A 25,227-nucleotide genomic window follows, 5' to 3' on the forward strand; every position below is an offset into this window, starting at 1 on the left:
ACTACAAGAGCCCCCTAGGCACAGGCCTTGCTTCCTGCAGGCGATGCGAAGGAGACATGCCTTCCCAAGTGCCACAAACTCTAGAAACCCTCTTACCTACCGTGGCTAACCACCACTATTTTGATCCTAACACATGCAAAGACCTTGTCACTGCATATGTAGATGGTTGTTCGTTCCGCCGAGAACACACCCTGATGGCAGGGGTGGGTATTATCGGAATAAACGGATGGCCTCACGAACCCCTAAGTTTCAAATTGGGTGCTCAGTCCTCCCAATATGCTGAAATAGCAGGAATTCTCATCACAATCCAGTCTGCGGTCCAGAAAAGCGTAAAAACGTTGGTGATCTGCACAGACTCCAACTACGCACGCCTAAGCTTCACATGCCACTTGAGACTGTGGAAAACCAACAACTACACCACGTCAAACAAAAAGCCAGTTAAACACAAAGAGCTTTTCGCAGCATGCGAACACTTGGTAGACACGCATGACCTGCAGATCTACTGGAAGAAAGTGAAAGGTCACTCCCGAGTCTCGGGAAATGACAAAGAATTCAATGATCAAGCAGATAGCTTAGCCAAACAAGGGGCCCGCGAAGGCACATTGTGGACATTCGATCCCTCCCTTTTTCCAAACCCACCCGACATCGAAGTCCTAGCTGTCACACGGTCTCGAACTGTAACAAAGGCGTCGCCTGACAATGCCAAAACTACCATTGTCTCTATTAACCCTGCTTTCTCGGACGCTGACTTAGTTACTCTCCAAGCTCGAGACCCATCCATTTCGAAAATGCTTAGCCATGTCTCTGACCCATCTACTAATCCCATTGCAGCACAAGATCTTGACACCATACCAGGCCTTAAAGACCTATACGGCGCCAAAGCGTCCCTCCAAGTCGTCAAAGGCTTGCTAGTTCATGCCACTGACTCGCACACTTCACCTACGTTCGTGGTTCCTCAGTGCCACAGGGGGGTGATGCTGATGCACGCCCATGACTCCCCATCTGCGGGACACAAAGGGGTCAAAGCAACACACCATGCGCTCAGGCAGGTGGCATATTGGCCCCACATGGTAAAAGATGTGGCTGACTACATTAAAGGCTGTCTGGTATGTTGCCAATTTCAACCCTCGAATCCTTTTCATAGAGCCCCCTTGCAAAAGAAAGGAGTATCCTTCCCTTGGTCAAACCTCCAGATAGACTGGGTTGGACCACTCACTCGAACAGTAAGAGGTAACAAGTACTTCCTCACAGTCACGTGTGCATTCACTAAATGGGTAGAATGCCTCCCCGCACCGAATGACACAGCGCTAACCACTGCATACTTACTGATGAACCATGTCTTCTCACGGTTTGGCCTACCCAGCCGTGTCGACTCTGACAGAGGGACACATTTCACAGCTGAGGTCATGCAGCAGCTCTGGCAACTCTTAGGAGTAAAAGCCAGCCTTCACATTAGCTACCATCCTCAAAGCTCAGGTCAGGTAGAACGAGCCAACCGAACTGTTGTTAGCATACTGAAAAAGTACGTAGCAGCAAACCAACGAGACTGGGATGTCAAACTACCCCTCGTACTGATGGCCATACGGGCGACCCCACACGACGCGGTCGGGGTCTCACCCTTTGAGTTGATGACAGGGAGACAAATGACTCTGCCTCTACATCTGTTATATCAGCCAGGTGAAGCTAGCATAGCCGTAGCCTACACCACTCATCAGTATATGGAGGATCTGCAGAAACACCTCAAAGCCACCTTTGCCTTTGCCCAGCAGAAACTGGAAAGAAGTGCAGAAGGTCGCAAAGCGTACTACGATCACAAAGCATCCCACGATGAACTCCAAATAGGGGACAAAGTATGGTACTACATCTTTGTCCAACCTGTTGGAAGGTCACGAAAAACAGGGGGGGAATTTGGCCCGCAAATTCCTACCCCGATGGTCCGGTCCCTATAAGATAACAGACAAACTGTCCCCCGTTGTTTACAGGATCAAAATAAACAAAGCTCGGGGCAGTACCGAATTCAAATGGGTCCACCGCAACCAAATCCGACCACACACAACCCCCATGGGACTTGTAGGGGATACTAACGCTTGTGTTAGATCATAAACGACAGAACCAAAGGCAGGAAGGGTGTTAGTTAACAAACAACTATAACCTTCTACTCACACCTTAGTTCTCCTATCCCTTTTCTCTTTTTCTCTCACTCTTTAGCAGGCAACGAACTTCTAACCAGACTGAGGACACTCAGGGTGCAAGACCCTAGTCCCTCATCGTCAATTATTGTAGAGTATTTACCCTAGGAAATTTTTATCAAAAGGGGGGTATCGTGAAAAATTTTATAATTTGTCTAAACGACTCGCCATAAATACCCTAAATCTAACCATGAGCATCTCTTCCGGTAGGATGGCCCCGCTGCTCATTCTCCTGATCGTCGGCTCCCTAGGAACCGCCGTGCTCCCTGAAGTGATTGAACCAGGTCCTGACTCAGGAATAATACTGAAAGACCAGCCGGGACTGCTAATCACTAATTGCCGCCTCTATACCCAGAGAGTATTTGTACAGTTGAATCCCGCCGAAGCGTGTAGCAAAAACCTACCGTTAACCACGCTGCAGACTGGCCGGAATGGAGTTAGATGGACTGAGGAAGCTATCAGCCATGCTGAAGCCGACGTAACTCACATGCTCCGCCAGTTACAAAAGTTTACCGTAACGCAATCAGAACTAAATGGTTTTAATAAACGACCTAAACGCTTCATAGGTGGATTGTTAATGGCAGCTGCAACTGTGGGATCACTACTGAGTCTCGGAACGTCCGCCGTCAATGCCGTCAATGTAGCCACTGTTAAACGTCAAGTAGGGGAATTACAAACGGAAATTCCGAACATTAAAACCCAATTAGATAAACAGCAGCAGCACCTGCAAACCATTGGGCAAACCCTACGTGGCACCGTCGTAGTGCTCAACGCTCACAGTGTCGCCTTGAACAAAACGCTCCAGACGGTTAACTCCATGCTTTCAGTAGTACAACTTGACCTTGCCCACATCCAGCTTGTGAATATGTTATTGTCTGATATGCTACAAGAAATCAGCTCCTCGGTAGATAGCCTAGCCATGGGGAGAATCCCTCCCTACCTGGTGCCCCTATCCTTAGTACAGGAGATTTTATCCACAGCAACTCGAGAAGTAGTTACTGATCTCCAGGCCCACCTAGCCTATACCTTAGGTAGCGCCATCCCAATTTATGTTAATCCTCAAGACCGAGAATTAGCATTCATTATTAACCTTCCCATAATGGCGCCTGAAAACATATACCGTTTGAAAGATGTTGTCAACGTTGGTTTCTGGCAAGATTCTGCCTACGTTCGTGTGAAAACAACATCTCTTGTAGCATACCAAGACGATAACCCTGACCTATATCTGGTACCCAATTTGCTTATGTGCACACTCACTAAAGACATTCACTACTTGTGCCCTAGCAAACCTTTCATTCGTGACAGCGCAAATGGGATCTGCGGCCTTAAGCCTATGATGAGTGACACTCAATGCCCGGTAGTCGTCACACCCCGACGTTTGGTAACCAGTACTCAAGCTGAAATTGTTGGAAATCGTTGGTTGGTTAACACCCCCTTTAGAGAGGCCCTACTAACCTATGATCAACATGACACCTCAGAAAGGGTACTCCTTCCTAGCCAAACCTTCTGGGTAGACGTCCCCGTAAACGCAATCTTACATGTAGGAGACCTGGCCCTGTATCACCTAAACCCTGACCAATATGAGAGCGATATAGAAATCTCAGAGTTCTTCTCTAAACACACCATCGAGCTAGATACTAAAACACTAACTCGCCTAGAATATGAGGGAACCCAAGTCATTGACCTAACCCCCATAGATAACACTCTTAGAGAACTATCGTCTCAACCCCTATGGCCAGTTCAGCCTGTCACCTATGCATGGTCCACCCCGGACACCTTACTAGTTACCCTGGTAGGATTAGGATATCTTTTGACCTTTGGTATAGCTTGGTTCTATTTCAAACGCACTCAAGCCCTCCAGAGCAGGTTAGAAACTTGGTCTAATAAAATGGTCAAATTCGTTAGACATAAAAGAGCCCAGAGAGGTGAACCCCCAAGTTTTAGATATGAAGCCGAAGGCCATGTCGAAGAATCAGCTCTCGAGGTTGCGTTTGAACAAGACCTACCCCTAAATAATTAGGATCCCTTCAGCACGCAAACATACACATTCCATATACACCCATACACTAATAGGAATACATCAGCTCTGGAAATGTGTTTGAATATGCTTGCTGACCTCACCTTCCTCCACAGCAAAAGTTCTTTTCAGCTCCATGATCCCTGACGAACCATAAAACTGAAAAGAAAGGGGGGAATGTAGTGGAGTATGGACCAAATATGAATACCAGATCGAAATGAAGAAATGAAAAGTTTTGGATTAAAACTTTTCCAGTCTGAATAGGACCTTTCCTCTGCGACCAAGTCACATTCCAGAGGACTGTCTGTGCCCGCGGGGGTCAAAGCCCCACACACACGCACACACATAAGCTGAAAACATCAAAAGACACTCTCAACACATGGCCCCAACAACCCGTCTCTCTTTTAACTAACAGGAACTGTCGAGATAACTAACTTTTATGATGCTTTTAGAGAGACAGGAACTTCAAACAAAGAAGAGAGCTTTTACGGCCGCCTATGACAAAGTGGCGCCTCAATGTCCCTTATCTTTCACGGGGATCAACAGATGTTCAAACCAAAGTGACCTCGAGTGAACTCCCGTGAATCACCAACCGAAGCACGGATCAACAGCGACACCGACTGGACACTGGCGAAACTACGCCTCGCTCGGAGTCGCCGCAAGACAATAGCGAAAATAGTCAAACTCCGAGTTATTTATGTATAAACAAATGTATTAATGTCACTTTTCTGTACCCTCAGATGAATGCCGATCTCCTAATGAAATGATGTATAATGCCGATTGTTTCCATTACAAAGATCAGTTTTGTCTCTGAATGAGAGAAAATGGATTAATGTTTTATTTTTCAGCGTATCATCACGAATTGGACTTGAACAATGTACTCAAGATGGGACCTTATGTAAATGTCTGATATTAATAGTCCAATGTACTCATTGTTATATGTTGATAACAGGTATAAGAATTTTGATACGAGAAACTCATATTCCTTATGTAGGAATCACAGATTCAAACACCCTCCTACTCTCTCTCTCCCTCGCGAGAGTCACGTGAGCCTGGATTTGTGTCCAATCAGAAAGAGGACGCCTCCCGTTAGAGCGTGACCGCGCCAGCCTTGAAAAGGCAGAGTAGCCCAAAGCAGTTCAGTTCGAAGTTTTGAAGAGTCGCGAGGACTCTACAGAAGTAACGGACCACGAAAGGAAGTGGAAAGAGAGGACGCCGACGAGAAACCTTGAACAACAAAAAAACGCTGTCTCTTCCACGCCGACAACGAAACAAAGGAACCCTCTCAGAGACTTCAGAAAAGCTTACGAGAGACGTCTCGAAATTAGCTAAGAGTATGAAGTTTAACTAATAAGTCGAGTAATTTGAATATCTTTCTTTTCTTTTAATCTTGTTTATGTTTATTACCTACCTAAGTTTAATCTCACGACTAATCGAAGCAGGTGAACTTATTCGTGGCCAGAGTAAGGAAACACTGCCGAGGTACCATAGAGTCTTAGAATAAGTGAGTTTATTGAAGCGGTTTTGGACTCTCCCACTCCGGACCGAAGGCCGAAGAGAGGATCCTGCCGCCTGCGTCATCACACTCCGGGTACGCCCGAGACAACTCAATCAACCAAGAAAGAACTCCAAGCTAACTCAGCCTGGACGCTTCTGCGGTAAGAACCGCGAGACTAAGTGAGACGCCTCCATTCCCAGGACTTCAAAGAGCCTCTGCATCCAAACGAGTGGTGAAAAACCGACGAAAAGTAAGCTAAACTTATGCACTTCCAGAGCTGAACACCGAATTAAGTTCTTGATAAATCCTGTATTAATTAAACCTTAGTTAGTAACCTTAGTCACAAGTTAGAAGCGCCTAGCTCACCTTAAGGTCAAAATCAGTTCCCCCTGCCGGACACCGTGAGATTACAAGGTTGTGCTATGTTAACTAAATATCTTCTTTTTATTAATAAAACTCTCATTATTTGAAGTCACAGTGTTTGCAATTTATTCATTAGAATTTCTGAAAATCCTGAAGAACTCATTTAGCATGATTATTATTCATTCTCAAACTAATTATTAATGTTTTAATTGCTTAAACCAATTATAAATCTTAATTAATATCATTAAGTCAAATATCAGAGGTTGGAGGAGTTTGAATAAGGTCAAGGCTATAAAACAAATTATAAAATTATATGTATATGTATCGGGGTGTATGACCAACATCCACTACATAATCATAAGTTGTAAAGTCACCAAATGATAACTGCTTGCACTGAAATGAAACATGGAACACCTCTACCTTTTCTACTGGCACGAGATACATTTAAAAAATGAAAGGAGGAGCCGACTCTACTAAAACAGTTGCAGCACTACATTAATTTAGCCAAGTCTCAGTTAAAAGTATAAAATCAAGCCCGTGTGCTGTAATAAAATCATTAATTAAGTGTGATTTGTTTGTGAGAGATCTGATATTTAGAAGAGCTAACTTAGTAACTCGTGCACTTTGCCACAGAATCTCTGTCTCACATTTTATATGCTGTAGATTGGCTACATTCACAGAATTTGACCTGAACTCCCTGTTCTTTCTCTCTCTGATAAGTACTGGAATGGGAGAGATTACAGGCACCATATCTCCAAGCTTTTTTTGATGATGTTACTGCTGACATCATCACTGCAGCAGCCAGGACCCGAAAAACATCACTTTTCCTCGCCCTTATCAGCTGACAAAGCTGTGTGAAGCTCCTGCTGGCGATGGGGCCGTGAGTGAAGCTGTCTTTCCGGGGGTCGAGGAGCTTGTCTCTTCCATTGAGGTGCTCTAGGTGGTGATGGAGCGTGATTTTTCTTAGGAGACAGTCTAAGGGACTGCAGTGGGGAAGTGGCAGTAAATGAGGGTAGAGTAGAAGTTGGGGTGGTTCTTCTTTGCACCTGAGGGCTGGCTGACAGGGAAAGTGACATCCTTGTCCCAGCTGATACCAGCTTCTCCATGGCTGCTGGGAGATTCAGGTGGGGTGATGTTGGGGGAAAATAGAGGACATGGAGAATTCCTCTTGGGGTTTTGGTGTCTCTGGCAGCTAATTGAATTAGTCATTGCCACTCATGTCCAGTGTCTGCTGCTCCCTCAGGTCATCCTCAGTGGGGGGAAGATGTTCTGGCCCTGACATGGTGTCATCAGCTTGTACAGCAGAGTTCCTAGATGTTGGTGCTGATGTGCTACCACCAAGAGAAGTGGATAGATTACACACTGAGAAAATGAGGTGGTCTGTCAGAAGTTTAACACCCCTCTTGTTTGTGTGCAGTCCATCTCTCCTAAAAGTTCTCTCTTCCCAAAAAACAACTTCAAATTGACAGTGAAGTTCAGTCCATCTGACCTGCAGCTGTTCTGTAGCCAGGTGTTTAATCCCAGTAACCTTGAGAACACGTTGGTGCCTCCTGCAGGTAGAGGTCCACTGATGAAAAATTGTATGTTGAACTTACTGAGCGTGTTAAGGAGGTCATTAAAGTCTCTTTTTAAAACTTGAGACTCCTGCTTGACAGTGTCATTCTTTCCAATGTGTACAATAATCCTCTTCACATTTGTGTACCCAGCCAGTACAGCTGGAAGCTTTGCAGTAAGTTCACATCGCACTATGAGTTTTGGGTTTGTTACCCCATTAACAGTGTCATGTCCAAAGATCAGGGTGTCTGCTGTAGGTTTATTAGGGTTTTGTGACCGACTGACACTTCTGGCACTTTCTGTGTTGTGTTCACTGCATTTGTGATTCTCACGAAGGGCATGCAGTGGTTCAGATCTGTGACCTCTCAGCAGTAGTGTTAGGTTTAGCAGCTGAATTTCCTGGACCAGCTGTGGTACCAGGAGTAGAAGACAAGACTACAGAGCTATACAAAGCATGGCGCTTGGGTGTCAAGTGTAAGGTTTTGAGGATGGGGGGCGATCTCTTCTTTCACTCCGAGTGAGACTCTGGCAGCTGCATTTTGAATCAGCTGTCATGTTAAGAGACCATTACAGTAATAAATCTGGCAAATCCCATCCAGTTAGCGACGTGTTTAAGGTCCTTACACAAGTCAAGACCAGGAGGAAACTACAGAGGAAGCATGTATAAATTAAATAGAAGTGGACCAAGAACTGAACCACTTTACAACTAAAGTCCCAGTTTGTGAATTTGTCTATAAGAAATTCTTGGTCAGTGATATCAAAGGCAGAATTGAGATCGAGCTGTAATACATTTCCATCCATCCTCTGTATAGAATGTCATTAATTACCTTAATTAGATCTGTCTTGCTTTGATTAGTTCAGAACCCAGACTGCAGGTGGCTGTTTAGGGACAAGGAACTAATGATTTGCTTGGATTTTACAAAAGAAATTGGTAGTTAGTGTGGATGTTTTGCGATAATTAAATGTCAATTAAAATTTCATTATTAACAGTAAGGTGTTTTTATGAGGTGATGGAGAGTGTACAGACTCATTGTTGTATGTCACGCCCTCATCCTGTCATGTCTGTTTTCCCTGCCATGTGCTCTCTCAGCACATGGCTTTGTCTGTTATTGTCCATGTCTCCGCACTTGTCCCGCCTTTGTTCCGCCTCCTTCTCCTTAAGCCTCATTATCTGTTTCAGGTGTGCCTCGTCTGTTCATGTGTTTAAGCTCCCTTGTGTCACTTCCGTGTATCGGTCATTCGTGTTGATTCTTTCTCATTCTTAGTCATGTCGTGTTGTTTCTCACCTATTCCAAGTCAAGTAGTTTTGTTTTCTAGTCGTTTCGTTTTGTTTCCTATTCATTTCGTGTTGTTTCTTTCCCACTCCCAATCAAGTCGTTTTGTTTCCTAGTCATGTCGTTTCGTTTCTCTCCCCAAGTCATGTTGGTCCTTTTCCATTGTTGCCGTGTCACGTTACCAAGTCTGGTCTGTCAGTCTCAGTCGTTTCCTGTGTCATGTTATTAAGTCTGTCTGTTGTGTTTTCTCTAGCCCTCTGTGTTTTTATAAGTTTCATATTTAGCTCTGTGTTTAGGTTTAGCTTTAGCTCTTTGTGTTTACTTAGCGTTCTAGGTCTTTGTAAAGCATCCCTTTCTAGGTCTCTGTTTAGTATCTCTGTCAAAGTCTTTAGTCTGTCTGTCTTTCATGTTTGCTTTAGTTCTCCGTTTTAGGTTTAGTCTGTCTAGTTCTTTGTATTTAAGTTTAGTCTGCTTACCTCCCTGTGTCTGTCTCTGTTAGCTCACTGTGTTAGCTTTCTGTTAAAGTTTCTTTGTTTTGTTAAATTAAAGTATCTGTGTGGACATAAATGTGTAAATAATGCTTCATTTTCCCTGAAATTAAATTAAATAAATTTAATTTTAAAGATTACATTTTTGGAAAAGCAATGTACAAAACAAATGTACAGCCCATTATCTTTTTCTTTTGTTATTCATTTAGATTTTAAATTTGTATTGGTGTATAAGATTAATGTTCTAATATATATAGTTGTGTATATATACAGTAGTAATAACATTTATAGCATTTAATATTAGCATGCATTAATTAAATGTGTAATGCAGAAATAAAATGTTATTTTAACTGATTTAACAATTTAATTGATATCTTTAGAAGAACTGTACCTCTTTTACTCTAGATTTTACTATCTGGGTAACTACTGCTCATTCATATATACAGTTTACAGACCTGTAGGGGTCACAAATCACTCACCGAGGGCGAGAGTCAGTTGAAGGTTTATTAAACAAAATACGTAAAGCAAGGTTAAAACCAGAAGAAATATTCCAAAACTCCAAATTCAATACAGAAAGATAAACAAGTCTAAAAGACAAAAACAAGTATCAGGCAAAAAGTCAGGAAAACAAAACAGCAGCCTGTTTAAAAAGAGGTGTCTCACAATAGCAGAAATAACTCGAACTATACTCTGCAACTGTGTAAACAAAACAGAGAGCTTAAAGGAACACTATAATATTTTTACCTTAAAATTACTGCTTCAAAATCATTGTGGTGCTTCACTGACCTATAATATGGAAAATAGAGTCATTTTCCTTGCTACTCTGGGCTCAGCACTGCAGAAACTGCACTATGTAACTTTTGGTAGGAAACTACCCCCACTAATAATTTCAGTACAGTGCTGTAAATGTTAATTGCACTAGGGGGAGACCCAGGAGCAGAAAAAAAACAATTTTGCCTAGTGTTCCTAAATGAGTAAAAAACTATGTAATGCAGGAGTGTCCTATGCCATTGTAAATGTTTATACTTGTGTCTGCATCACAACTAGGGCTGAATTTCAAACATCTTATTCAATCCTATGTAGTACACAATGTAATGGTGTAGCTGTATTAGTTCTGTAAAGTTCTCTATTTAGGGAGCAATATTTTTGGACTTCTTAATTGGAGCAACCTCTGTTGGTTTGGTTTTGGCCAGTTATAATATATAATATATATTGTAAAAAAAAATATATATATATATATATATATATATATATATATTCATTCATTCATTATCTGTAACCGCTTATTCAGTTCAGGGTCGCGGTGGGTCCTCAGTATCTCAGAAAATTAAAAATTAAAAAAATTTTTAAAATGCTGGCCAACTGAAAAGTATGAACATGTATAGCACTCAGTACTTAGTTGGGGCTCCTTTTGCCTGAATTACTGCAGCAATGCAGTTTGGCATGGAGTCGATCACTCTGTGGCACTGCTCAGGTGTTATATGAGAGCCCAGGTTGCTCTGATAGTAGCCAGCTCTTCTACATTGTTGGGTCTGGAGTATTGCATTTTCCTCTTCACAATACACCATAGAAAATCAAATTTTCTATGGGGTTAAGGTCAGGTGAGTTTTCTGGCCAATCAAGAACAGGGATAACATGATCCTTAAACCAGGTATTGGTATCTTTGGCACTGTGTGCAGGTGCCACGTCCTGTTGGAAAATGAAATCTGCATCTCCATAAATTTGGTCAGCAGCAGGAAGCATGTAGTGCACTAAAAGTTCCTGGTAGACAACTGTGTTGACCTTGGACCCCAGAAAACACAGTGGACCAACACCAGAAGATGACATGGCAACCCAAACCATCACTGACTGTGGAAACTTTACACTGGACCTCAAGCAATGTGCACTCTGTGCCTCTCTTCATCCAGACCTTGATCTCCAAAGGAAATGCAAAATTTACTTTCATCAGAGAACATAACTGTGGACCACTCAGCAGCAGTCCAGTCCTTTTTGGAAGCGAGACGCATCTGATGATGAAGAGTGGCTTGACACAAGGAATGCGACGCTGTAACCCATGTCCTGCATACGTCTGTGTGGTGGTGGTTCTTGAAGCACTGACTCCAGCCTTTGTGAATCTCCCCCACATTTTTTAATAGGTTTTGTTTCACAATTCTCTCCAGGGTGTGGTTATCCCTATTGGTTTTAAACTTTTTCTACCCCATCTTTTCCTTGCCTTCTCCTATCTATTAATTGTGCTTGGACACAGAGGTCTGTGAACAGCCAGCCTCTTTACAATGACCTTTTGTGTCTTGCCCTGCTTGTGTAAGGTGTCAGTGGTCGTCTTTTGTACAAATGTCCAGTCATCAGTCTTCCCCATGAGTGTGTAGCCTACAGAACTAGACTGAGAGACCATTTAAAGGTCTTTGCAGGTATTTTGAGTTAATTCACTGATCAGAGTGTGGCACCAGGTCTCTTCAATATTGAACCTTTTCGCAATATTCTAATTTTCTGAGACACTGAATTTGGAGTTTTCATTAGTTGTCAGTTATAATCATTAAATTAAAAGAAATAAACACTTGACATATGTCAGTATGTGTGTAATGGATGGGTATAATGTACAAGTTTCACTTTTTGAATGGAATTACAGAAATAAATCAAATTTTCACGATATTCTAATTTTATAACCAGCACCTGTATATATAACAGTTCACTGTATTTAATCTTTGGCCATTTCTGCTGTGTTCAGTGTCAGACTAATTAATGATAATCAATTAAAAGACTGAGGAACCAAGAGTGACACAAGTCATTTCACCTACAATGTGTTAAACATGAGCCTTGTTACAAAAGTGATAATAGGACATTAGAGCCACAATACTTTTACTTTTTAATATTTAAATACATTTGAAGGTAATTATTTTGTACTTTTACTTAAATGGAAATATACAATGAGGATTTCTACTTTTACTGGAGTAATATGGTCTGTGTACTTTGTCCACCACTGCTGACTTCTCATTTATTTTGAATGCAGGCGATGACGGATTTGTTAGTGTTATAAATGAGCAACAACATGCCAGTCCCAAGATGTCTTCTATAACCATTAGGTCACAGCTCCCCCTCCCCTCAGGCAATGGCTGGTCCCCAGCTGAAATTTAAAATTACGCCCTGTGTACCTCAGGAGATATTCCTCAAGACTACAGTAGAGTTCTCTATTAACAATTGAATTGCATCCTTTTATGGGTTTTAACATTGTTCCATATAGAACTGTACTGTCATGTTCAAGTATTTATTGTTGTGCTATTACCCCAAATTCCTACAGTAAAAACACATGAAAACTTCACCATCGTCACCAGGTGTCCATCGACGTTTGGAGAATTGTAGTAATCTGAGATATCAGTGCTGTCAACACCCTGCTCTCACACAATCTTTTATTAAAGTTTTTATTTCACACTGTTCTAGTGAGGTCTCCCAGAATCACAGTCTGTTTATTCTTATAGTGTTCAGTGACCCAGAATCAATATGTATTGTTCTCTGCAGAGCAGAACAACTGCACGTCCCATCTGCCATCTGGCCAGATGCTGAGGAAAAATGGTCAGAGTGGTGTCCTCACTTAACTGTTGTCCAGCCACCTCTGACCATCAATGCTGTGACTGGGATTTAACTAGAGCCGTGTCCTTGTACCTGCTTCAGACTGTTTTTCATTATCACAGTTATTAACACATTGAGAACATCTAGACCGTTGTACACTCAGTATAATTCTATAAGTCTTCATTCTAGTCTCTCTTTGTACACTGCCTTTGGTCTACACACTTTTTTTTTATTCATTGTTTTTCTTTGTCCGTCCAGAGGAGGACAGATATTTCCATTTTCACTTTTGGTTCCTCTAAGATTCTCCTCATGATCTGAGGGAGTTTTGTCCATCACTGCTGATTCAGCGGCACTCACATTGGGCTCAGACGCTTAATGTTGTAACGCTGCTTTGTAACAACTCCAGCTGTAATAAGTGCTTTATTTATAAAACTTTATTGAATTGAACTTAAATGTTTACATTCTGTTTACAGAAAAGGACTTTTATTTTTCTTGATTTTGGTTTGCCATTACTCTATTTTTTATTATTTTTTTTATATCATTTTAATCATGTGCCTTCTTTTATTGAACAATTTTAACTGATATAAATACTTTTAATATATTTTTTTTCATTTCTGACTTTTAATGTAGCAGTTTTTATGGTTTCTTTTGACTCTGTAAAGCGATTTGAATTGTCCTTGTGTATGAAATGTCAAGTGCAATGGTATTTAATTTAAATATTTATTAACAGGAAAAGAGTGAATGTCCTGTATGTTGTGGATTGTTGAAGGCTTGTATTATTATTTCATTATTCGTGTTATATCATGTTCGTTTGTTATTAAAGCCCTGTAAATTATGAATAGTTCAGTTTTACGGTTACATTTTTGCTGATGTTAAATATGTGCTGAGGTTTCCCAGTGCGCGTGACCGCGGTGTGGACGGAGTGACGGTTATTTCGTGAAACGAAGATGACCGTGGTTTTCTTTTGGTTCCACATTCAGCTGTTTTCTGACCTCCTCTCACATCTGAAGACAATTATTCTTTAAGGAACAGACAGGGGTCTGTATCGATCAAAGATTAAAAACGTATAAAACCACATTAAACAGGATTGATTTATTAAACGGCAAAACGAGTGGAGGTGACGGGGTGAGATTATTCCCCTGGACACGCTCCCGAGTGTGGTCCCAGTGTGTGTCTGAGAGAGTGCGGTGGATGGAAAAGTCTTTACTGTAAAGTTTGTTCTAACATCGACTTTAGTGAGAAATCCTGCTGTAAACAACACAGAGGCAGAGATTAATAATCCTCCTCACACTTCTGTAGATTAATCAAGACGATGAACCTCTTTATTCTACTTTACTGTAATGAATTACTCTCTCACACACACAGAATTACTCTCACACTGAGAAAACGGACTCATTTAATTCCTAGACAAACTTACCTTTTAAACCCGACGAACTGACAACTACAATCAGCAAAAAGATCCGAATCACCCGAGCTCCCATTGTCACCGTGTCACCGTTATCCACAGCTTTAGTGGAAGTTCACTCCTGAGTGGATCAAGTCTCCGGAGACCCGAGGAAGTGTCCAATAGGAAATCAGGATTTTATTTATATTCTGTCACCTGTTTCTAGGCAGAAATCACAGTTCAGTTTAAACGAGCCGTGGCCGAGTTTGAACAGATGAAACTGAACTTTGTTTTCACCGCCATTTTGTAGGTGTCTTGTGTTCAAGGCTGTTCTGTAATGACTCCGAGATTCTTCTTCTCCTTCATCAACATTCACTGGTGAAACGGTAAAAAATGAACAACAGGACAATATCTTAAATTATTTTAATCTCTTTCCTAAAACATGCTTCATCCATAGGGCGTTAAAAATGTATAAAAATAGAATAAAGGTGAGGAATATTTAATAGTTGTTTTCTGAAGAAGATGTTCACTCATCCATTCATTATTCAATAAACCAGTTAACATTCATTTCTTCAGTGACCTGGTGTTGTTCACTAGAGGGCAGTGTTCTCCACGCAGTCTGTGCTCTTCTAGAAACGTTTCATATTTCTGAATCTTATTTGGACACTGGATTTAGTTCAATCACTAATTTGTTTAGGCAGGAACACCCCCTCAACAGGGTGTCAGTGCATGGCAATGTAACACACATTATTCACCCAGAAACTATCACACACCACTGGATAGAAAGGGCTCTCAAGTCCTGCTCAAGTCCAAATCATGTGGGAGCATGTGAACTTTTGAAATGCGTGTGAGATTTGAGAGCAGGCTGGACAGTTTCACACACTCGCCCAGTCTCACAAACACACACACACACACACACACACCTGTGGACAATTTCAGTGTGAAACTACAGGAGCAAACTCCAGACTCTGACATGTCTGACAAGTGAGTAAAGTACATTGAAACCAAAACCCGTATCTCCAAACTATCTTCACAGGAGGAAGAACAAACAGACACAGGACTACAGTCTGTCAGTTACAGAAATAAAAACTGCACCTGTGTGGTTATTGTCAGACTGTGTACTCTGTTTGATTAAAAAGTATTTGGAAGATATTTCTGGGGAAACATAAATTAAAAGAGCAGGATGATGATGATACTAAAATGTTTTAATGAAAATAAAAACATAAATATTTACAGTGTGTAGAAATCAACAAAGTCAGTTTTCTCTGAGTAACTCGACTAGTGTCGAGGCTAAGTTCCATCACCTGACATCAACAATACACTCCACAGAGAAGAAAACCCTTCAGCCTTTCAGACAAAGTACAGCACACAACAATTAGACAGAAATTTCAATAAATTATCATACATTTCCTTTTTAGTAAATCATACCGGTATAAACATTACATCAACTTCATGTACACATTATGATAACTGAAACATTCTCCAAAGATCACCACTTATTTTCAGTTCACAGCAGGCCCCCCTTAAAGAAGTCACCATTAAATGAGTGATCAGTCATTTTCTGATTTCTCCTTCAACATTTGCATAATCTCAGTTACCTTTAAAGTCTGTATGTGTGGTTCTCCTGAGAAGCAGGGTGTTGTTACAAGTTTCTAGTCTCATCATCTTCATCATCATGTTTATGTACAGTTGAACTACAACGTTTATTATCATGGGTATATGGTTAATCAGTTTCATTATAAAAATGCCCCTTCTAGGCCGGCCCTGTAGGCGGTGTGGAAAAAATTAAGGGTAATGTATGACACGGTTTATCCCATGTACAGGGGCTGACTAATACACAGACTACCCCAGGCTGCAGCCTATGGGCCCACGGAAGAATTGGGGACCGTTGATTGGCCAATTGATTTTTTTTTTTTTTTTTACAAAACATTGAACTGCCATTGGTCCTTTATAATGAGAAACACTTTGCAAGCTCTGGATTGGTTGGTTTGAAAAGGTTCATTAACGTCTAATGTTGGTGGACCCTATGTCACGGTTGACTTGCTGCTGCTGCCTGTGAGGCATATATAGGCATATATATATAGTGGCTATATAACCTTAAACATGTGTGATAAATAGTGCAGTAGTGGCACCCAAAAAAGAAAAGCAAGTCTACTAAAGGAACTACGTGAAAAGGAGCTGCTTAAAAAGATCCCCAAATTGACCAAGTATTTCACGACTGGGACCCAACAGTAGCCGAGACAGACCCTGCACAAGAGGAAACGTCAAGAAGATTAGCTGCACCTAACTGTTCCAAATGAGGTAGTGTTAGAGAGAGAGAGCAGCCACCTGAAACTCTACCAGCAGCTGCCACAGCATTTACAAACACAATGGTGGCTCCGCCACAGCAGTTAACAGACGCAAAAGAAGAATGGACTAAAGAGATGGTGACAGAAGCAGCAGATCATCCTACCTACAGATCGGACCCAGCACGCAGGACTAAAATTGATGAGCAAACAAGGACGTACAGGGCTAAAATGGGCCCAGCGTACTGTCCGAAGAAAGATGTGAATGTTGAACAATCTGATCTGAAACACCAGAAAAGGTACTTCTCTAAAACACTTTTCAAAAGAAAACTTGGTGAGTTTGTATGAAGAGAATGGCTGCTGTTGTCTCCAGCCAAAGGTACTGTGCTTTGTTTTGCATGTCAATTGTTTGGAGGCAGTGAGTCTGCTATAATTTTACAGTGAATGTGAATACTGGACCAAACGTTTTGAAAAGAGTGGTTGCCATGGTGATGTTTTTAGCAGAACGAGGGTTGCCATTTTGTGGGCAAAGTGAGACGTTTGGGCAATCTGAAAGCAGAACAATGCACTCTCCTGGTTTGAGTCTTATCTCACTGGACGATCCTTCAGTGTGTCATGGCTTGGACAAACATCAGCGCGACACCACCTCACCACAGGTGTGCCCCAAGGCTCAGTGCTGGGACCCCTCCTCTTTGCCTTGTACACAACCTCTCTAGGCCCAATCATTCATTCGCACGGCTTCTCCTATCACTGCTATGCAGATGACACACAGCTCTATTTATCCTTTCCTCCAGGAGACACTTCAGTGGCAACTCGAATCTCTGACTGCCTCTCTGACATATCTACATGGATGAAGGAACATCACCTCCAATTGAATTTATCCAAAACTGAACTACTGGTCCTCCCAGCCAAGCAAGATATTCTCCACAACATCAGCATCAAGCTAGAGTCCCTATCGGTGGCTCCCACCAAGGTTGTAAGAAACCTAGGTGTCATGGTTGATGACCAGCTGACCTTCGCAGATCACGTTACCGCTGTAGCTCGATCGTGCCGCTTCTCCCTATTCAACATAAGGAAGATTAGGCCATACCTAACTCAACATACAACACAGCTCCTCGTTCAGACGTTAGTAATCTCCCGTCTTGACTATTGCAACGCCCTCCTGACAGGTCTTCCGGCCTGTGCTGTGAGACCGCTACAGATGATCCAGAATGCGGCAGCACGCCTGGTCTTCAACCAACCAAAAAGAGCACATGTCACGCCCCTATTAGTTGAGCTGCATTGGCTACCCTTAGCTGCTCGCATCAAATTTAAATCACTAATGATGGCCTTCAGAGTATTCACTGGCTCTGCTCCCATCTTCCTCAATAGACTCTTAAAACCATACGCTAGCGCCCGCCCTCTCCGTTCCTTAAAGGAGCGCCAACAAACACGACCAACTCCCCGTACAGGTCAGTCGAGGCTATTCTCATCTCTGGTACCACGCTGGAACGAGCTTGGAACGAGCTTCCAAGCACTATCAGAGCAACAGAAACCCTCTCTGCATTCAAGAAATCATTGAAAACCCAGCTCTTCCGAGAGTATCTTTTGCACTGAATGTCTTTCTTTAATGCACTTATTACTTTCTGGAATATTGCACTTAATGTAAGGTATTGTGTATAATTTGTGCTGTAGTTCGAATGTTAGATCCTCTTTTGTAAGTTGCTTTCGATAAAAGCGTCTGCCAAATGCATAAATGTAAATGTAAATGTAAATGTAATTTCATGGGTGTGCTTGTGGTAGTGTATAGACAGGATATTTGTCGGTTTGGGTGGTGTGTTTTGGTGAATCCATTTAAAGTGTAGCCTAGGAGACCTTGGTCACCTAAATCCACCACTGCCCATGTACACCGTCAATACCTTTCACATATAAACACATCCACATTATACCATCCAGTACAAAACAACACAAAACTTTCCTTTGGGGGTACCTTCACAGAGACAGCAAGAGGTAGCCCCACAGTCACATTTGTTCTGACAGTATTCATGGGTTGCAGTGGCGTAATGTTTTTGGCGTAGGCACCATATTGGGGAGAGATTGTCTGGGTTCAGAGCACAGAAATAATGTAAACCAATGGGGAAAAATAGATATGTTTATCTCATACACAGCTCTTCTCCCTCATTGGACCTAATAAAAAACTGTTAGCGTCAGACTCTGATGCATTTCTCTTCTCTTGTGTCTGAATGGGAGTGAGTTATTCACACACAGATCACACACAGGCTTCAGTAATTTTCTTATTTCACTCCTATGTTGCTGTAGTGTGTAAGAGAGGACAGACAGAAGCCCTGTATTCCTCCGTCTCTGTCTGTTCCCCCTGTTTACAGGTAAATAATCTGATCCGTCTGTCCCTGCGCTCTGAGAGCGGAACAGAATCTTGGATCGTGACTGTCAGTCTTTTCCTAAAGTTAATGAAGCAGCTCTGCTTTTCTGAAAGTGTGAGTGATCAGTGATAGAGGTTACCACACTGCAGCGAAGCCAAGGCTGAATCACCTCTCTACACCCTCTGTAGGCACAGTCGGTCATAAAATAACGGTCTGTGCACTCACACAGTGCACTGCATGTTGAAAATAATTTTAGTACGGTAGGTATTTTGAATATAAAATCTCATGTTGGTGAAATGTTCCATAGTCACAGGAAAAACTCTATTCACAAGTCGCTATTTATCACTGGAGTCAAAAATGCACCCTTTTAGAATTCTGGATCTGAGCCGGAAGTGAGGCCCACTGAGGAGAAATGCAGAGAGGAACCTGGTCAACAGCTGAAAGACTGAAAGATTAAAAGCTCTTCAGACCTAGAAGCAGTGTAAACTCAGAACATGTCTGTAATATATGACAGTGCAGGACCATGACACGTTTTAAAACCAATCACCATCCGAATCTGGGTTCTGTGCTGCACTGGGAGTCAATGCTGAGACGCAGAGGCTGGAGGATCATCATTAGCCTTGGGCAGATAAAGGAGATAATCAAATTGTATCCAGTTTCTTTTTTGAATGTCGTTGCTTTCTATTTAACGTTTAGCTTTGTACGACCATTCTAATCTATGATAGACAATATTAAATATTAATGTATAACAGTAGATTGTATTTAGCCATCATTGTCCAGTCCACCGCACTTTGCACATTTGTTGATTGCACCTCATAAATAATAACAATTAGCCTTTTCCCTTTAATAATTAGGTTGAAATATCAGTCCAACAAGGAATTCTTAGGTGAATTGAAGTCTCAATTTAAGACAAGCATCTTTTCCTTCTGATACTGTAAGAAATCACACATAGTTCAGTACTTTATTTGGACTTAACACACACACACACACACACACACACACAAATAACAAGCTGTGATGACAGATGTATGAGAATGATGAGAACATGAAGAATACTGAAACTGAACTCATCTTACAGATTCCAACTTTGTGAGAAATGTGTTTAAACCCACCATCTTCACGTAGCGCTTTATTAAAGATGTACAAAGGCTGCAATCATGGCCAGAGGACATTAATGATATTTTAATAATGATATTTAAATCACTTTGTATTTCTACAGGTACAGGCTTTAGCCCATCTGTTACTCTGCATACTTCAATACCTCCTCTCTACCTGTTCTTCAGCTCTCAGAACCCCCACAGAGCAGGTGTGGTGTGGTGGTGGATCATTCTCAGCGCTGCAATGACACTGATGAAGTGGTGGTGTTTTAGTGTGTGTTGTGCTGGTCTTTAGTGTCCCCTTCCCCCGTGTCTCCTTTGTAATCCTGCCTCTAGTTCTCCTTCTCAGGTGTTCCTCGATTGTGCTCCTGTGTAGATATAGCCCCTTTCTTTCAGTGTAGCGATGGCAAAACGAGGCTTCATGAACCAATGGGGTTTTCCAGCACAAAGGTTCACCTAAAGATTCATTACTCGAGGCCTCATTGAATCGTTCTCACTAGTGACACCTGCTGTGTAAAGGGATATATGACACACTAAATTAACCCTGAGCCAGAGTATACTGGAATGTCTGTGTATAAAATTAACAAAGCCACTCTGTCTCAGTGAATATTAAAGTGTGTGTTTGCATGGACATATTATTAATTGGGTGTTGTGATGGTGAACACTCAAAATAAATACATCAAAGCTGATTCCTTTTCTTTGACACAATGTCCCCAGTCTTAGAGAATACCCTTTCACATGGCACTGAGGAGGCCGGAGCTCATAAAAAGGTCAGTGCTAGCTGATATAAATGTGGAAATTGATGTTTTCTTTGCTCCAGTATGTAAGTGGATCTTCATGTCTTGCCAGATTTACTTCAGACAAGTAGCGGTCTACAATCGTTGCATCAGCCGTTGCACTTGGGCTCTTCCTGCTCTGTCCCACAGCGGTATCCAGCAGATGACAAAAGTCACCTATAAGGTGCTCCAGCATGCTATATGTGCTATTCCACCTGGTGTCCTCCTCTATGATCATCTTAAGAACAGGTCTCCCCATCTGCTTCTGTACTTGTGTCAGTGTTTCTTTTGCAGTGGAACTGGTTCTGAAATAAGTAACTATCTTGTGGTATTTTTCTCTCAGATCAGACAGACCTGGTACTTCACCAAAGGGCTTTTTGACTATGGAATTTAAAGAATGCGCAATGCACAGAGCATGTGTAACATTCAGTTTGTTTAGCTTTGTCCTGTATGTCCCACTCCTCCATGAACCTTGTATGAGCCAGTGCCAAGTTCTCAGCAGTATGGGGGCTTGGAAAATGCTCTACCCCAAGCAAAACTGTCCCAAGCTGGTCCTCCCCAAATGACAGGTCACGGCAAGGTAAGCTTCCATGTTGATGGAAGTCCACATGTCTGATGTGAGGCTGACAAACACAAGATGTTGCAGTTTCTCATTGGCCTTCTCCTTAGCCTCCTCATACTGCTTGTCCCCTATTGCCTTTAGAGTCTGTAAACATGAATATTAGTAGTTAGTCTACTATTCATTTCATGATCAAGTAGCAATGAAACCCTTAATCCATATCCCTACCATACGCACCGGTCTGGTTGGTAGAACGTCTGTCAGATCCAGTACATGAATGAGCTCTTTAATACCCACATCTTCCACAATGGAAAAGGGCTGGGAGTCTTAGATGGCCATATTAACTAGGGCATCATCCACCATGTTCTTCCTGAAATCTGTAATAAAATGTAATGTGGGACATTATATGGCCCCTAGCTTGCTTTTTACGTTTGAGTTAGTTTCGTTTTCAGAAACAGATCTAAGGCTGACACGCCTGTGCTCTTCGGTCTGAAAGGGCAACCAGACAGAAGTTTAACATTGAGGATGAAAGGGGTTTCGGACTGAACTGGTGACAGGATGAATCGCCATCATCCTATAGATATGGATTAAATCTGTGGATTATTTAGGAATTGACATGGGGTCTGTTTCACTGTGGGTTTTCCTGCTCTTTAGATTTCTCACTGTTCCTGGAGGTGAGTTTATCTCTGAATTAATCCGCGGTTTCTAAAGTGAAACTGAACCAGCAAAAAGAGTTGAAAATGTTAAAAATTAATGAAGTATGTCCTATAGAGGTTACATTTAAACTAATTGAAATCTTAGTTCATATAGAGTTTATTCCCTTTAAATAAAGTTAGGACAATGTGTGCCTTGATCAGGCTCTTGGGGGTTCCTGTTCAGTCTGAGTGTTTTTCCTGGGGGTGGGGACTAGTAGTTGTAGGCCAACTACATATCTCTGCAGACCGGAGATCAGTGAGGGGGGGGGGGATTAATAGTTACATGAATGTGTGTGCATAATTTCAGTCCGAAAAAGTGCAAGCTGTGTGTGTGTGTGTGTGTGTGTGTGTGCCATATGTGTGTTAAGGTCATCTGACCCGGTTCCCAGGTGATCTTTATGGTGTAATCTTGTCTATTTAAGGTTTGTCTTGGTGTCTCTGTTCATTGTAGTTTTGTTTTGAGGTTTTACAGTCTTCTGTTCCTGTGTGCATTAATGTTTACTGCTTTTGTTTATTAAAATATTGACTCACCTCAGCAGTAACTTTCTATTCTCAGTTTGTCCTGCACTTGCCATGATTTATATTAATTTTCCAGTGTAATTTTTGTTTTTAATTTCCCCACAGATAAACACTCTCTGTTTTACCTCTTCACCGTCCACTCAGACCGATCTGTGAATAACATCTACCAGTTCAGTGTAGAGACTCTGCTGGACGACACACAGTTGGACTCCTACAGCAGTCGGGACGGTATCAGGACTCCTAAACAGAGCTGGGTGAAGGAGATAGAGGAGAGTGAGTGGAAAGATGGCACTGAAAAGTTGAAGGATGATGAGTATCTTTTACATGAGCTTCTCATCACTCAGATGGAGTTCTCTGGCCATGATCCATCAGGTGAGAAACTGCTGCTGTTCTCCTTTTTAAAGATGTACGTCCTCCTCTCAGAGGAAGAAGAGTCTGTAGATTTACACACACTGCTCTGATTAGAGCTCTTCATTTCTTCATCTTCATCTCAGTCACAGAATAAACACAACACACTCCATCACTGCTCTCACTATCAACAATCACTGTATATGATGATTACAGGAGTGTGTGTGTGTGTGTGTGTATGTGATCAGGTGTGTGTACAGTGTAGATTCTGATGGTGATTCCTGGTGAACTGTGTTCTCTGTTTCAGAGCGTCATGTTCTTCAGTGGAGACTCGGCTGTGAGGGGGAAACACTTCCTGACGGATCAGTTTCACCTTTAAACTGCATTAATGATCTTCACTACGATGGAGAAGATTTAATCTCTTATAACTGGACCCTGAGGAAGTGGAGAGTCTCAGCCTCTCAGAGCAGTGACCTGGAGAAGAGGTGGAATAATGAAAAAGGAGATTTACAGAAAGCTCTTCATTATAAATGTGACAACTGTGTGATGTGGCTGAGGATTTATTTAAAATGTAATCCCACTGTGACCATTCTGAGTGAGTATTTGAAAAGTGTGTGTGTGTGTGTGTGTGTGTGTGTGTGTGTGAGCATAGATCTCTAAAGTAGCTAATTTAGAATTCGATCCCTGCAACACTTTAAGATAATTTCAGAATTTTAAATGAGTTTATACTGTATTTACAGAAGGCACTAAAGTGAAGTAACAATGTGTAGTGTCTGTTCTTGTGTGAGTGTGAGGACAGGTGACTTCTTCATGATCAGAGGAGGATATGCTGCTTCTGGAAGAACACCAGCTGTTTTTATAGATCTGAATTCTGACTGAAACACATTGTGTGTTTACACTGTTCCTCTCTGCAGCTGTTCCAGATGTGTATGTGTTTGTGAAGAAATCTCAGACTGAGTCCAGCAGACTGACCCTGACCTGCCTGGCCACAGGCTTCTACCCCAAAGACCTGAAGATGAGACTGAGGAGATTCACCACTTCACTCCCTGATCATCTACTAACATCCTCAGGAGACAGACCCAATGGTGATGGAACCTACCAGCTGAGGAAGAGTGTGGACGTCCAGGAGGAAGATACAGCAGGATACAACTGTTATGTGGAACACAACGCCTTCAATGGATCAGTGATTAAACCCTGGGGTAAATTTATCTATGTTTAATTATCGACAAACACTGAAGAGTAGAGAGTACTCCATTAGACTCAGAATATCTCACTGTTCTTACAGTAGTTACAGTTCTTACAGGGGTTTATTTTAATCCAGAAACACTGAAGAGTAGAGAGTCCTCCATTAGACTCAGAATATCCCACTGTTCTTACAGAAGTTACAGTTCTTACAGGGGTTTATTTTAATCCAGAAACACTGAAGAGTAGAGTCCTCCATTAGACTCAGAATATCCCACTGTTCTTACAGTAGTTACAGTTCTTACAGGGGTTTATTTTAATCCAGAAACACTGAAGAGTATAGAGAGTCCTCTATTAGACTCAGAATATCCCACTGTTCTTACAGAAGTTACAGTTCTTACAGGGGTTTATTTTAATCCAGAAACACTGAAGAGTAGAGAGAGTCCTCCATTAGACTCAGAATATCTCACTGTTCTTACAGTAGTTACAGTTCTTACAGGGGTTTATTTTAATCCAGAAACACTGAAGAGTAGAGTCCTCCGTTAGACTCAGAATATCCCACTGTTCTTACAGTAGTTACAGTTCTTACAGGGTTTTATTTTAATCCAGAAACACTGAAGAGTAGAGTCCTCCATTAGACTCAGAATATCCCACTGTTCTTACAGTAGTTACAGTTCTTACAGGGGTTTATTTTAATCCAGAAACACTGAAGAGTATAGAGAGTCCTCTATTAGACTCAGAATATCCCACTGTTCTTACAGAAGTTACAGTTCTTACAGGGGTTTATTTTAATCCAGAAACACTGAAGAGTATAGAGAGTCCTCTATTAGACTCAGAATATCCCACTGTTCTTACAGAAGTTACAGTTCTTACAGGGTTTTATTTTAATCCAGAAACACTGAAGAGTAGAGTCCTCCATTAGACTCAGAATATCTCACTGTTCTTACAGTAGTTACAGTTCTTACAGGGTTTTATTTTAATCCAGAAACACTGAAGAGTAGAGTCCTCCATTAGACTCAGAATATCCCACTGTTCTTACAGTAGTTACAGTTCTTACAGGGGTTTATTTTAATCC

At 41.7% G+C, this 25,227-nt stretch overlaps 1 protein-coding gene across 2 annotated transcripts in view; it reads right to left on the reverse strand.

Moving 5' to 3' along the window:
• The window catches only part of LOC136693952 (H-2 class I histocompatibility antigen, alpha chain-like), a 59,716-nt gene extending 45,274 nt beyond the window's left edge, over positions 1-14,442 (reverse strand). For both annotated transcript variants that reach the window (XM_066667242.1, XM_066667241.1), the window contains exon 1: positions 14,365-14,442. In XM_066667242.1, coding sequence (XP_066523339.1) covers positions 14,365-14,428 — 64 coding nt within the window. In that variant the 5' untranslated portion in view covers positions 14,429-14,442. The remainder of the gene's footprint in view (positions 1-14,364) is intronic.
• Positions 14,443-25,227: the final 10,785 nt, after the last annotated feature.

The sequence above is a fragment of the Hoplias malabaricus genome, chromosome 4, assembly GCF_029633855.1.
Source record: "Hoplias malabaricus isolate fHopMal1 chromosome 4, fHopMal1.hap1, whole genome shotgun sequence".
Lineage (NCBI taxonomy): Eukaryota > Metazoa > Chordata > Actinopteri > Characiformes > Erythrinidae > Hoplias > Hoplias malabaricus.